The sequence below is a fragment of the Neovison vison genome, chromosome 14, assembly GCF_020171115.1.
Source record: "Neovison vison isolate M4711 chromosome 14, ASM_NN_V1, whole genome shotgun sequence".
Taxonomy (NCBI): domain Eukaryota; kingdom Metazoa; phylum Chordata; class Mammalia; order Carnivora; family Mustelidae; genus Neogale; species Neogale vison.
In genome coordinates, this window is record NC_058104.1 from 15377983 (window position 1) to 15392341 (window position 14359).

The following is a 14359-nucleotide window of genomic DNA, read 5'->3' on the forward strand; positions in this document are numbered from 1 at the left end:
AGTCAACGGGACGGCCGGGGGCATCCGGGACAGCCGGGCAGGGGCAGCTGTGGCACCCTGCACGCCTGTAGAGGTCCTGCTTCCAAGGCAAGGGAATGGGGCGCTGGGTCAGCTGCCCCTGAGAGGGCGCCCGTGATGAGGACCAAGCCTTGGGCGTGGCACTCAGGACGCATCATCTCCGACCTTGACAAACGCGCGTGCTTGCAGGGGAGCAGCGAGGGTGAGAGAGAGCCTGGCGGAGGGGGTTTGGGAGAGAGGCATCGGAGGCCCGGGCAGAGACAGTGCTTTAAAGGGGTTTTGCTGTAGGGGGAACCGTTAAACTAGGAGGGGGTGACTGTGGGGGACGTGGGTGGGGAAGGAGGTCGTAGGCTCTGTAAGCTGCTACGCATGGCCGGTCCCGGAGGCGGCCAGTAACGCGCAGTGTTACTCTAAAAGGCACCCGGGAGTTTTCTTTTTCTGGCGTGATGAGGACGACCGATCAAGAGGTCCGTGCCATTGAGAAGACGGTTTGTTACGGTTCCCAAGAGGAGGCATGTGCCGCTGGGCAGGGCCATCTGAGGAAGCCCCCGGGTCGGTCAGGAGGCGGGAAGAGTGAGGGAGGCATAGGAAGGAGTCTCCGCTGTGCGGTTTTTTCTGGGGAGGAATGGGCAAGGCAGGGTAGGCTTGGGATGGGCTGGCTGGGGTCATTTTGGCAAGCTCGGGGGTTGGGGGGGAATAAGGGCAGTCCCCAGGCATCTGGCTCCTGGCTGTGCGATGATCAGGACAAGAGGTATTGCCTCCTGGAGCACAGGACCCAGCTAGGGGCTAAGTGTGGTCTCTGGGGTGGCCAGTTTGCGTCGGAGAGGCAGTGCTCCCTGGCGGGTCTTGTGCTGTCTCCAAGAACTGGGCAGCCCTGGGACGGGCAGCCTGTCCCCAGCGGGCAAGGCCTGAGATGCCAAAGCATGACGAACACGGAGGCCTGGAGAAGACATTCGACAGGCGTGTCTAGGGGAGGGGCATCGCCGGCGTGGGGTCTTGAGTAACTACAGGGGACAGTGAGTGACAGCACAAAGCCTAGTAGATGTGGGAACTGGGGACATTCGATTCTGTTGCTCTCTTCCGGGGGAGCAGGAAGCAAGGTCGTCCGTGGAGAGCTGGAGCGTACGGGAGAGGAGGCGTGAGAGGCCGGAGAGGGAGGAGGAGGTGTGGCGGGGAGCAGTGACTCGGGCCCTGTAAGGAAAGAAGGGCAGCAGGAGACCCGGAGGCTCACAGCCCTGCGTTTAAAGCAAGCCCAGCCCGCGTGGTGGTTACCTGCATCTCTAACTCCATCAGCGGGAGTTCCAGCTGTGGGTAGGCAGGGTCTGCGCCAGGGTTTGCCAACTGAGGACGACAAAAGGGGAAGGAACCGGGGCATCCTTGCAACCGCCGTTGTGGCTTTACACTGGGGAGGAAAGGGGTGCGTGGGGCCAGTCGGGGTCCCGGTGAGTGACAAGACTGTGGGCCCCGGGGCTTAAGGAACTGAGCTGCAAAGATGGGCTGTGGGGATGGGGACGCGGCGCTCTCGGTCACGAAGCGGTGAGATTGTTTTAGGGTGTATTTTCTTTAGGGTAGGTATTGTAGTTTTCCGTACCATGAAAATAATATTTTTTTCCAGAAAGAAAGGAGTTTTGAAGGTTGGGTAGGATTCGCATAGATGGAGGCGGTCTCGGGGACGACGTTTCAGGAGAAGGGGGACAGGCCTAAATTGGGACGGGCTCTCTGAACGACAACAAGCCCAGAGCAGCCGTGGAATCCGGGCCGACGTGGCCGGGAACATGCTGAGGGGGACGGCGAAGTGAGGGAGAGCCTGTCCCTAACTGAGGACAGGGTGGGGAGCCCGTGAAGAGTTTGGGGGGTACCTAGACCCCACACGGGCCCGTTGGCCCTCCAAGGGGAGGAAGCTGGACACGGGGACGGTTCTCCCCGTGGTGGAGATTCTCCTGCGTCTCCCCCCAGCTGGGCCTGCGGTGCGTGTCGCATATATTCTGCGAAACAGAAACAATAAAAGTGATTATTTTTAATTTCTTTTCTTCTCCTCTGTAATAGAGCTATTAGACTTTGGCAGATCCCTTAATATGATTATCGTTTTTGAATGATTTTGAAAGGAAGTGTTTGCAGTAACGGTGCTAACCGCCATGCAGTTTGAGGAACGAGGCTGTCGGCTCCGGTTCCAGGGTCTCAGCAGCCCCGGGCGCCGGCGGCGGGGCAGGGGGTGGGGAGACCGGCCGGGAAGCGGGGGGCAGAGCTTGGCTGAGGCCGGGTCTGGCCAACCCTGTCCCCTCCGTGTGGCCGCCAGGGCGAGCCGGGTGGTGGTGCCGGAGACCCGCTCCTCCCCGAGCAGAGAGGCTCCTCAGCAGTCGGGTCGGATAGTTCCGGAAGGTAAGGCAGTCTTCCCTGACCAGCAGAACTGCTGGCTGGCCTAGGTGGGGCGGCGGGGGGACCCGTGCTTTAGTTCAGTCTCCGCATTCCCCGGTTCTGCGCGGCCGCCTCCGGGACCCCCGGCCGCGGAGCCCTGCTCTTGTGGCCCTTGGAGTCTCGGTGCAGCAGGGAGGCCCCTCCTGGGGCCGGTCTCCAGGCCGGTACCGGCCTCTCTTTGCCACTGTCCCTGTCAGGGGCCACCTCAAGAGAGAGCCGAGACACGGAACGGTGCGTTCCTCCTCCTCGACACTGTGGCCGGGGTCTCCTGCAGCCTTTAGGGGACCTTCTCGCAGGCCACCGACCGGAATGGTCACCAGTTTGTCCCGCATCCTCCACCTGTGGCCTGTTCCGGCGAGGGGCCCTTGGGGACCGCTCCATGCCGTGGTGAGGAGTCCGAGGGCTCCCGGGAGGGAGCCGAGTTGAATGTGCTAGACTGACCAGCACGGGGGAACCCGGGGCGGCTCCTGCCGTGAGTTCGTCTCCTCACCCCTGCAGGCGAAAACCTCACCCAGATCAAGCCAGTTCTGCTGGAATACCGCACTGCTTGGCAGGCCCGGATGCTTCCCAGAGGGCGATCCCAGAGGGGTCTGGAAGGAACAGGCAGCCCGTCCGCCCTCCTTGACAGGGAAAGCTTCGTGCTTCGAAGCCCTGCCCCTGCTCTCCCGTCCTCTTCAGCCTCCACCCCTTCCGCCCCATCCCTCCTCCCCTCCCCATCTCTCCTCCTCATCCTCCTCGTCTTCTCTCTTCCACGCCCCCCCGGTCGGCCTGGGTTGCAGGACACCTCCCTGCTGTCCTGGGTTCCGGCCAGCTCAGCCAGTGTGTCCCTGAGACATCACAGAGCCCTTCCCCGCGGGGGCCGTCCCCCGGCTGTGTTACTTTCCCTCGTTTGTCCCCAGTAGGCAGCCTGCTCTGGGCCAGCAAGGCCCCAGCTCCCGGGGGGACCTTCTCTGCCCTCAGGCACCTGGCCAGTGGAGGGCAGATGCCTCCACGGGACGGATCTGCTGGTCCAGACCCAAGTTCCCGAGTCCCGTCCCCGGAAACCTGGTAGCGTGGTTCTGGGCCGCAGTCAGGAGGCTGCGTTTTCTCAAGGCCGTCCCGGTGATGCTGGTGCAGATGGGCCCCGAGCCAGTCTCCGGGAAACACCCTTTCATCCCAGCCACCCCTCCGAGAGTGTGTGCGGCCTGCCCCGCCATCGGACGGCATCAGCCTCGCTTGCCAAGAGGGGCTGAAAAGCACAGTGTCTGGGGCAGGACCTTAACTACCCGCGAATGTTACTGTGGGGAATTTCCGGGTGCTGAGCATGGGCTGTCGGGATGGTTCCAGCGCACCTTTCTGGAGGTGCTCAGCACTTGCCCTCAAGAAAACTGAGGTGCTCCTTGTGCTGCCCCGTCCCCCTCCTCCACACGTCCCTGTCCCATCCCGTGGCTGGCGTTTCTCCATCACGTGGGTGGACCCTGGTGCCAAGCTCCCCCAGAATGACGCTCCCCTGCAGTTTGCTCTGCTGGCTGCGTGAGGCCACACTGTCCCTCCCCCGAGCCCGAGGAGGAGGGAGCGTGTGTTCTCATCACCCCTTGCGAAGAACAGAGACGTATTGCACCGGTTTCAGTCAAGGATAGAATACCAAGACTCGGGGGCTCCTGCGTGACCTCGGGGGGCAGAAGGCAGAGCTGGGCCTGTCAGCCAATGGGAGGCCAGGCCACCCGGCTGCCCCTCACCACGGCCTCTCCCAGCACCGTGCACCTGCTTCCTTCCTTGGCACAATCGTGCCCTTGCACACGGGGGCCGAGGTAGCCTCCCCCAAATGGCGCCCTGAGCCCTATGGATGAAGGAGGCCATGTGATTCTCGCTTCTAGAATCCTCCTGACTCTGAGTTTTGAGAAAAACAGGATTCGCTTGACCCAGTTTGGGTCTGATGCTCATTCCTGGTTCGGTTGGTCGAGGCTGGGCAAGGGGTGGGAGGTGGTGGGCTCACACCGTGCTTTTCCGTGCTAGGGTCAGCCGCCTGTCTCTGAGGGCCGCAGGGCTGGGAGGAGAGGGTCGTCAGGCCGAGTGCCTCCCCGCCCTGGTGCGGCCCAGGTGACACCTGTGGAGGGCCGGCCCCGTGTCCGGGGCTGTGACTGGTACGGGGTTTCCGGAGAAGGCACTATGGGTGGCTTCCCAGCGACAGGGCCGGGGCCGTCTTCGTTGAGCCCCTGCTCTGTGCACTGCTCTGTGCAGCGATACTCCGTATCCAGAACCTTCCGTTAACGTCATGCAAGCGTGGGTCTCCGTGGCAGCACCAGCGCCGGGCACGGGTGTCTCCAGTGTGTCCCTCCGCTCCCTCCTGCGTGGGGCCGAGGACTCCAGATCAGGAGCTAACGAGACTCTGACACGGGGGGTCCCGGCGCAGCTCGAGGGAGTTTCACCCCACATACCGCTTCCCGCAGGCCCCAGGCGGGTGTCCCTGGCTTCCGTGTCTTCTCCCCAGCGAACATCTCACCGGCGTTTCTGGCCGTCGGCAGCCGGGGCACGGGCTCCTGCAGGAAGCCTTCTCGGGAGCGCGGAGTGGACCGGAGTCTGGGGGTGCGGAGCTCCCCCGCCCCGGCGACTCAGGGCGCCCGATCTCCGCGGCCGTGGTCTGACTCGGCTGCTGTCCCTCCTCAGAAATGCGCGCGGCCGGGCTTCAGGTTCAGGCGGGTTCGTCCCTGAGGCTTTGCTTCGGGGGTTTTGCCCCCAGTGTTCACTGAGCCAACTTGTGCACGTGGCCCGCGTCGGCTGGAAGAGATCATCACGGCTTCACGTATCCAAGACTGAAGTGTTCGTCCTTGTCTCCGGACTCACCGGTCACAGGCCACCCTGCCGGTTCTTACAATTGTTTTAAGATTCTGTGTGTTTACCTGTCAGAGAGAGAGAGCAGGGCAGTGGCGGGCGGGCGGCAGGCAGAGGGAGAAGCAGTCTTCCCGCCGAGCAGCTGAGCAGGGAGCGCGACGCGGGGCTCGATCCTGGGGTCGCGACCCGAGCTGCAGGCCGACGCGTGGCACACTGGGCCACGCAGGCGCCAGGACTTGTCGTCTTTCCCGCGCGGCACCCTCCGCGGCAGGCTGGGGCGCTGTGTCCCCGGGCGCTGCTGGTCTCCTGGATGAGTGTCTCCCGTCCCGGTCCTCGCGTCTGCGCTTCTCTGCGACTGTCCCGGAGGCTCATCGCGTCACACGGCTGTTGCCGGACGTGCCACGGGCACCGGCTCGTGTTTGCAGACCCCACAGGTCACAGGAGACCGTCCCGTGGAAGCTCCCAGAAGCGCGGCTGCCACTAGATGCCCCGGGAGCGTGTGCGGGCGCGAGATGGGAACTTCGGGATGTGCCTCGCTGGGCCGGAGTGAAACCTGCACCTGTCGGGGCGGGCCTGCCGAGGGGCTGCCGGCATGTCCCTTCGTGGCTTTGGCTCCTCCTTTTTTTAAAAAAATTGATAATTAAATAATTTTTAAACATTGATAATTGGGAAGTGGGTGTAGCATGTTGAGTTGCCACGTTTCCTACGCCGTGTGCCGCTAACACCTTCCCCACATGATGCTCTTCCTGGGAACGGAAAGCGTTTAGGAGCCGGTCTCCCAGCTTGAAGAACGGGGCGCGGTCTCCTGGCGATGGTGACCTTGCTGTGCCCGTGACCTCCAGAGCGCTCGGACCTTCACACTGTACATTCAGACCCCGTGACCAGCATCCCCCCAGCCCCTGGCGCCGAAGCCCCGGTAACCAGCCTCCTCCTCTGTTCCTATAGGAGTCCGGCTCTTCCAGACGAGAACATGCAGGGCTTGTCTCTCTGACTCCGCACGGCCCGCGGGGCTGCAGACGGCGGGTTTCCTTCCTCCCGCGGAGGAGTCGTAGGTCCGTGAGCGACTCTAACCTCTCCTCTCCCCCGCAGGACGCCCGCCATGATTGGCTGCTCCTTCGTGGTCAACAGGAAGTTCTTCGGGGAAATCGGTCTGCTGGACCCTGGGATGGATGTGTACGGGGGAGAAAACATCGAGCTCGGAATCAAGGTTTGTGCGCGGCACCCCTGCCTCCTGCTCTGTTCTCGTCTGTGAGCCGAGCCGCCTGGTCGTCCTTCATGTGTATTTAAAGTTTCCTTAGCGGGCGAGCGGCAGAAGCGGTCACCTGTCCCCACTCCTGAAAATGTGCCGGTGGCTTGTCACCCTCTTTAGGCAGGGGGACCCTGGGCTTTCCCTTCGGCATAGGTTGAACCGTGTTTCATGCTTCGCTGACCCACACTGAATTCCCTGAGCCAGGGAGTTCGGTTCCCATTTCCACTCAGCTTTTCTTCTTTCCGTAACGTGCTCTTCACAGTAGCTTATGTCCTTCGTGAGTATTTCCACGGTCTGCGTCGTGACGATTTGTGTGCATCAGGGAATCGTTAAGAGGCCGGAAGCGAGAAGGACCATATCCTGTGGGACCCTTCCTTTAGAAATGCTTCCGAGGAGGAGGACGGGGACGGGGAAGGACGAAGCCGCAGGACGGTCCTCTCGCTGGGCCCTCAGCCCGGGTCGGCGTCACCGTTAGAGGGCGTGTAGGTGGCTGACCCTCCCCGTGGGCTGGAACTGCACGGGTTCACTCACATGCGGAATGGACAGTGTCCTGAATGTATTTTCTCTGCCTTGTGGTCTCCTTAATCACGTGTTTTTCTCTAGCTTACTCTACCGTAAGAACACAGTACGTGATATACACATCATAGAAAATACACGTTCATCGGCTCTTCACGGTATCGCTGAGGCTTCTGGTCCGCAGCCGTGGGCTCGGAGTAGTTGAGTTTTTGGAAAGTCAAGAGTTACACGTGGATTTCTGACTGCACGCAGGTGGTCTGCGCCCTAAGCCCCCTTGTTTTCCGGGGGTCCCTTGTCCTCTGTTCTGCTTGAGATTTTGTTTGAAGACGTGAATGGCAGGGTAGAAGAAAACGCAGGTTGGCCACATTGATGCATTCCAACCTCGTTGTTATAAAGTTGAGATAAATTAACCGTAGCCAGGCGTTGGCGCGGGGGCAGGGGAGTTCCTTGAAGACCCAGTAAGCACTTCACTGGTACGTCTTGTCCACACCACAAAGGGGGGTTGTTGGGGAGACCCCCAGCTGGGGCCTCTGTGTCCACTGCCCTTTGTCCTGAACCTTTGCATCCCCGAGCCCCTGGGAAGCAGGCTTGTTGGACGCCACTCAGGACACAACTGTAAGGTTTAAAATTCACTGAACTTCTTTTGCCTCCGTCCGCCACGTCTTGTTTCTGTCCTCTCAGGCCGACTCCCAGTGCCGATCGCCCACCCTAATCAAGGCTGCTGCTTTGGTGTCCTGTCTCGCTTGTGGATCCCTCCCTCGCTGCTCCGTACCTTCCGTCAGCCCCTCATCGACCCTTGAGCCCCGTTGTGGGATGAAAGGCATCGTGCCTGCGATGGCCCTCAGGGCCGCATGAGCGGAAGGGGACAGTGAGGCCATCCTGCCTCCTCACACCGCTCCCTTCTGAGGACGGCCAGCCCTTCCGCTCCTCTCAGTGTCAGGCCCGGTTCTTTCCTGGATGGGGTTTGCATAGGGTTTCTTTGTAAAGCCCCGTAATTAAAAAGCCCGTGCGTATGTTATTATAGTGAAGATACGTGTTGTTCATCCGTTTGGAATTTAACAGAAGGAGAAGGGCTGGACCCGGCGTATGGAACTTGGCCTGTAACTTGGCCCCACCTTGCTCTCTCCTCCGTCTGTGTCCTTGCGCTGTTCTGCTGCCTTCTCTTTTCTCTGCGTTCTCACTGAACCCCGGCACGCCACAGAACCGACGTATTTATTGTGAGTGTTGGTTTTCTCCACCCTGCCCTCACGGATCGCAAGCTTCCGGGGCCCAGATCTTTGATGTGCTCCCCTCTGTGTCCCAAGCGTGTAGAGCCACGCTCGGCCCGGGCTCCTTGGGTGCCCGTTACTACATTCATGCCTGAGTGAACGTCTGTGGGTGCCTGTGCGCACTCCGGGCAGCCGCCTGTGAGGGGAGCAGCTCACGGAAGCCCCGTGTGGACAGAGTGACGTTCTGTTTGTTCAGAGCAGAGAGACTTGGAGGTCTCTGTCTGCTGTTAGAAGGAAGCCCATGAGGAGTAAGACGTCACCACAGAGGAGGGGACCGGATGACGGCGGAGCTCTGCCCCATGGAGCCAGGGGCACCGGTCGGGTGCCGTGGTGTGGGGTCAGGAGAGGCTCCCAGATTCCACTGCCGTTGCCCACTGGGTTCCAGGGAAGACAGAGGCTGTGACGGCAGAATCCAGTGCCGAGGCTCGCTGAGACGTTGGTCTCCCCACACTTGCAAGGACATTTGCTTTGCCGCGTCTTGGATCCTGCAGCGGTCTGTGCGTGGAGCGCTGCCAGGCCTGGTGCGGATGGGGGTGACGGGCCTGTGTGGCGGCCCCTCCATGAAGGGGGGCCGGGGCCCCATCGGCTTCCGTCCCGAAGCGGAGCCCAGCAGAGCACAGCCCGTGGGCCACCGGCCGGCCCAGAGCCTCGCGCGTCCTGCTGTGCAGGGGCCTTTCAAGCAGGCCGCAGCGGGCGGTTCAGGGACACCGACCCCGGCCCCGCTTCCCTTCCGCTCCCGGCTGCACTCCGCTCGCGGCTGCGGGAGCTTCCCATGGGTCAGCGGCTGGTCCCTGACCCGCCGCATCAGCCTCTTCTGGGAACGGGTCACACGCAGACTCTCGGGCCCCGTTTCCCACCTACTGAATCGGGCGCTCTGGGCTGCGGTTCTGTGACTTGCATTTTAACAAGCCTCCCGGGTGATTCTGTCGCACACCCAGGCTTGAGAGCCACCGGTCTGCAGCCCGGCCTCAGCCTGCCTCCTGGCAAGGACCACCTTTCCTCAGAGAGCAGGTCAGGTGAGGATCCACTGCTTTCAGGCCCTTCCCGGGGGGTCGCTCACAGCCACTGCAGACCCACGGGGGCCTTCTCCCTCTGCCCGGCCCACACAGCCCGGGTCCCCTCGGTGTCAGCACCCACCTTCCTCACGACCTCCATGGGCAGGTGTACGGACCAGGGGACTGCAGGGTTTCTGATGTCAGGGCTCCCTCTGTGTGAAGGAATCCACGTGTTACAGCTGGGTTGGTTCTTTCATTCCATGCCGTGTCGTGCCGCTCAGAGCACGCGTTAGATGAATAATAAACACGTCGTCAAGAAAGCCATCCCCGTTGCTTGAAAAAACCCAGAACTTTGTTTAATACACACACACACACACACACACACACACACAATTTTCATATAGCGTCCACATACACAATTATGCAAACTAACCTATAAGAAATTATGCACAATTGGGGCGCCTGGGTGGCTCAGGGGATTAAGCATCTGCCTTCAGCTCAAGTCATGATCCAGGGTCCTGGGATTGAGCCCAACATGGGGCTCCCTGCTCACTGGGGGGCCTGCTTCTCCCACTCCGTCTGCCCTTCCCACACCCATGCGCCCTCTCTCTCTCTCTCTCTCTCAACTAAATAAAACCTTTCTTTAAAAGAAGAAATGACCCAAAATCTAATGTTTTAGTTATGTAGGGAGATTCTAATATGAGAACACTATCTTTGTGGATTTTTTTCACCAAGAAACGGGTCCATCTGCAGTCTTTCTAACTCATCTTTGGCATTTTTTGTTACTTTTTATTTCCATCCTCCATGAGTAAAGATGTGTCACAAGAATAAGAATGCAAAGTCTTACTGTGGTTTGGGGAAAAACAGCAGTGGGGTTGACTCCTGGGCCGCTGCTCGGGTGAAGACAGCTTCCCTGTGCCCAGAACAGTGCGTGCGGGCGTGGGGGGTTGGGCTCGTCAGGACTGAGAAAATAAATGAGATCAGAAATGAGAGGTTTCGTCTTGTTCTGAGTGACATTAATCAGAAACTATTAACAAGGCGTATCATTGTAACGTGTCCAAACGGGAAGAGAGAAAAAAAAAATTCTCCAAGGAGAGCAGAGCAGAGATTACTCTGAAGTGGGTAAAATCACTTGCCTTCAGACCTCTGCAGTCTCGCAGCTTCTCCAGGAAGAAGTGGCGCTGTCTTTCCCGGAGCCTTGTAGAAAAGGGCGGCACCAGGTCGGCCGAAGCCTGTCGGGCCGCCGGGCCTAAAGACGGACGAGAGAAGGACGTTTTGAGGCCGTCAGACTCTCAGAAAACCTCTTGCCGTGATCGGGCACCTCAGGACCGTGTGTGGACGTTTTAGTAAATATCTGCAAGACCGACGATGCGAGGCGCAGGTCTGCAAACTGGAGGGCACGGGAGGCACCAGGTGGTAACCTTCTTGCCCACTCGAGCCCCGGGACCTTCCCCTCGGCGCAGCTCCACGACCGTGCCTGCTGAGTTTCAGACTCATGTCACGCTGCGCGATGGGCAGAGAGTGTGCGTGTTTGAATTTGCTCAGAGTGACAATCCTGTGCGTAAACGGCAGGGTTTGATCTGGCTGCCGCAGCAGCTGGTTGCATAGTGCCTCGTGTGCCTGGGTCACACCATTTTCCCAAGGTGTTTGGACGCCATTCTCATGACCCAGGTGGGCCCCAGGGTGGCATCCCTGCCGTCTTGCCCAGCCCGGGACACTCGAGTCCAAGACCCAGGAGGCCTGCAGGGTTACCCAACCTACCCAGGCTACCCTCACAGTTCCTGAGCCAGTTCGGGTAATGACGGCAGCAGATCGGAAGGGTGGCCTCCTTCAAAGGGGTCACTGAGCAGTTACAGGCTGTCTGGGGTCACCAAGCCCCAGCCCCCCACATGAACGTGGAATGTCCCACTCACACTGCTCTCGGTGTGAGCAAAACTCACAGTTTTGCTTCCCACCTTGCCTCTTGTCTCTGTGAAGCTGGTGGTATAATCCAGCCCAACTCTGAAGGCCTGAGAACTGGGAGCTGATACACAGACGGTCCCAGACTGTGTCCGAAAGTCTGAGGACAACGAGTGCTCATGTCTGAGGGCAGGAGAAGGGGGATGTCTTGGGTCAAGACCAGCTGTGACTGGTGCCGTGACCCCCACCCCAGGCACTTCTCCGTCCCTGCGGGACTCGTCTTCCAGCACCCTCTTTGCCGCCAGAAGTCCCCCTGCCCTCTCTGAGACCCTTGCTATCCAGAGCTCTGATATCCAGAAGCTTCTTGTGACTTTCGTCTTCCATTTGGAATTCTTGGGCTCGTCCGTCCCATCTGGTAGACGTTGTGGTTTAGATTAACGTGTGGGGAGAGAAACCAGACCACCAGCTCTGTGCAGTTACCCTACTCTTTAGATTATATGAGTCTTTGGTTCTCCCTCCCCACAGGCATTGGTGTCTGGCCGCGTGAATATCTTCCTTGTGCAGGATTCGAGTATGTCTGTGACCACATTCAGGGGGAAGCTCCAGGTCATTTGGGGATAGTGTTGGCCTTGGGGCTTCACGTACTGGTCTTTGATCAAGATGCATATGTTATAGGTGGCCAGCAGTTCCAACAGCCTGGAATGCTTTTGAATAGAAAGGGGGCATGTTGAGTGCCTTCTGTGCTCTAGCAGGATGTCACTGGGGCACCACAGTGACTGACATAGCTTCTGCTTCCATGAAGTTTATGGTCAGGCACAAAAACCATTCCGTAACTACGAGTGTGATCAGTCTGAAAAGACAGGCTTGGAGGAGGCTGTGGGAGAATCTGACAAGGGAATATGACTTTGCCTGGGGAGCTGGGAAGAGCCTCCCTAAGGGAATGATGTTTAAGACTTTAAAAATAAAGTGAATTTAAATAGGCAGAGAAGGTGTGGGTGTGGAGTGTGGGAGTAAGGCTGTTCCAGGAAGCTTCAGTTCGATGACGCGAGTAAGCCCTAGCGATCCCCTGTGTACTTCAGCCTCTGCCAACAGGGTGGATCTTGTGTTGTGCAATTTTATTGATTAGTTTATTTTATTGAGATATAACTGACACGCGTCCCTGTGTAAACTTAAGTCGTGCAGCATTAGAATTATACGTATCGTGACAGGATTACTGCAGCAAGTTTAGTTAGCATCTCCTATAAAAAGAAAGTGAAAAAAAAAATCCCTTGTGATGAGAGCTCTGGGGATTTACTCCCTTAACAACTTTCATACAAATCCTAGAACAGCGTTAACGGTGGTCCGCATGCTGTATGTGACCTCCCTAATGCAGGTACATCTTGTCGCTGGAAGTTCGCACCCTTCACCTCCTTTCTCCTCCTCCGCCATCCCTGCCTCGGCTGACCACAAATCTGATCTTTTGTCCTTAGAGTTTGTTTGTTTTTAAGATTTTGCATACAAGTGAGATCATGCGACATTTGCCTTTCTCCGACTTACGTCACATCCTGCTCTCAAGTCATTTAATGCTCTCATGTTGCCACAAATGGCAGGATTTCCTCATTTTTCATGGCTGAACAATATTCTGTTATGTGTATGTGATCGGTTTCTTTGTTCGGTTACCTGTTGATGAATACTTGGGTGATTTCCGTGTCCTAGCTATTGTAAGCAATGCTTCTATGAACATGGACAGGCATATATCTCCTGAAGTTAGCATTTTCATTTCATTTGGGTATTTTCCCCAAAGTGGAACTGCTGGATCATTTGGTAGTTTGATTCTTAATTTTCTGGGGGCTCCTCCATCCTTTTCCTTACTGGACTCACTAATTTACATTCCTACCAACGATGCAGAAGGGATCCTTTTTCTTGTCTTCTTGGTGATGAGCATTTTAACGGGCATGAGGTGACAGGTCCTTGTGGTTTCGTTTCCCTAATGACCAGTGGTGTGGGTCATCACTTCATGTCCCTGTTGGCCTTTCCTGTGTCTTCTTGGAGACATGTCTGTTTAGGTCTTTTGCCTACTTACTGACTTTTTCCTTTTGAGTTGTGTCAGTTCTTCATAAATTTGAATGTCAACCCCTCATCAGATATGTAGTTTGCAAATACTGTTCCCATTCCCATAGTTGTCTTTTCACTTTGTTGATCGTTTATTTTGCCGTACAGAAGCTTTTTAGTTAGATATGGTCCCACTCGTTTATTTCCTGTGGTGTTGCTGGTGCTTTCGATGTCCAAGAAATCATCACCAAGACCCATGCCAAGGAACTTCTTTTCTGTTTTCTTCTAGAAGTTTCACGGCTCCAGGTCTTACATTTAAGTCTTTAACCCATTTTGCATTAATTTTGTGAGCGGTGTAAGGCAGGGGTCTAGTTTCTTTCTGTTACGTGTGAGTATCTGATTTTCCCAGCACCATTTGTTTAAGAGACTGTCTTCTCTCTTTTGAGTGCTCTTGCCTCCCTTGTCCAGTACTAGTTGATCGTGTATGTGGGGTTCATTTCTAGGTTCATTTCTGGGCTCCCAGCCTGTTCCGTAGATCGTCTGTCTGCTTTTATGCCTCTGTCACACAATTTGATTGCTGTGGTTTTATAGTAAAGCTTGAATCAGGAAACGTGAAGCTCTCTCTTGGTATTTTCTTCTCAGGATGGCTTTGGCTACTTGGGGCCTTTTGTAGTTTCATATAAATTTTAGAATTGTTTTTTGTACTTCTGCAAAAAATACCCTGGGAATCTTAATAGATATTACATTGAATCTATAGCTGGCTTTTGGTAGTATGAATATTTTAACAGTACGAATTCTTTCAATCCATGAACATAGGATATATTTTCATTTGTCTGTGTCTTCATTCGTTTCCTCCATCAAGGTCTTACAGTTTTCAGAGTAGAAATCTTTCACTACCTTGGTTAAGTTTATTCCTAAGTATTTTATTGTTTTTGATGCTGTTGTAAATGGGATCATTTTCTTTATTTCTTTTTTCAGATAACTCATTGTTAGTGTATAGCAATGCTACTGATTTTTATATAATTTTGTATCCTGGAACTTTACTGAATTCATTGATTAGATCTCACAGTTTTTTGATGGAGTCTTTATATTTTTTCTATATAAAATCATGTCATCTGCAAATAGGGAAAATTTTACTACTTCCATTTCAGTTTTGA

At 56.6% G+C, this 14359-nt stretch overlaps 1 protein-coding gene across 2 annotated transcripts in view; it reads left to right on the top strand.

Annotated features, from left to right (window-relative positions):
- Positions 1-14359, top strand: part of GALNT17 (polypeptide N-acetylgalactosaminyltransferase 17) — a 418110-nt gene that overhangs the window by 303801 nt on the left and 99950 nt on the right. For both annotated transcript variants that reach the window (XM_044233871.1, XM_044233872.1), the window contains one exon: positions 6334-6451. In XM_044233871.1, the coding sequence (XP_044089806.1) occupies positions 6334-6451 (118 nt within the window). The remainder of the gene's footprint in view (positions 1-6333; positions 6452-14359) is intronic.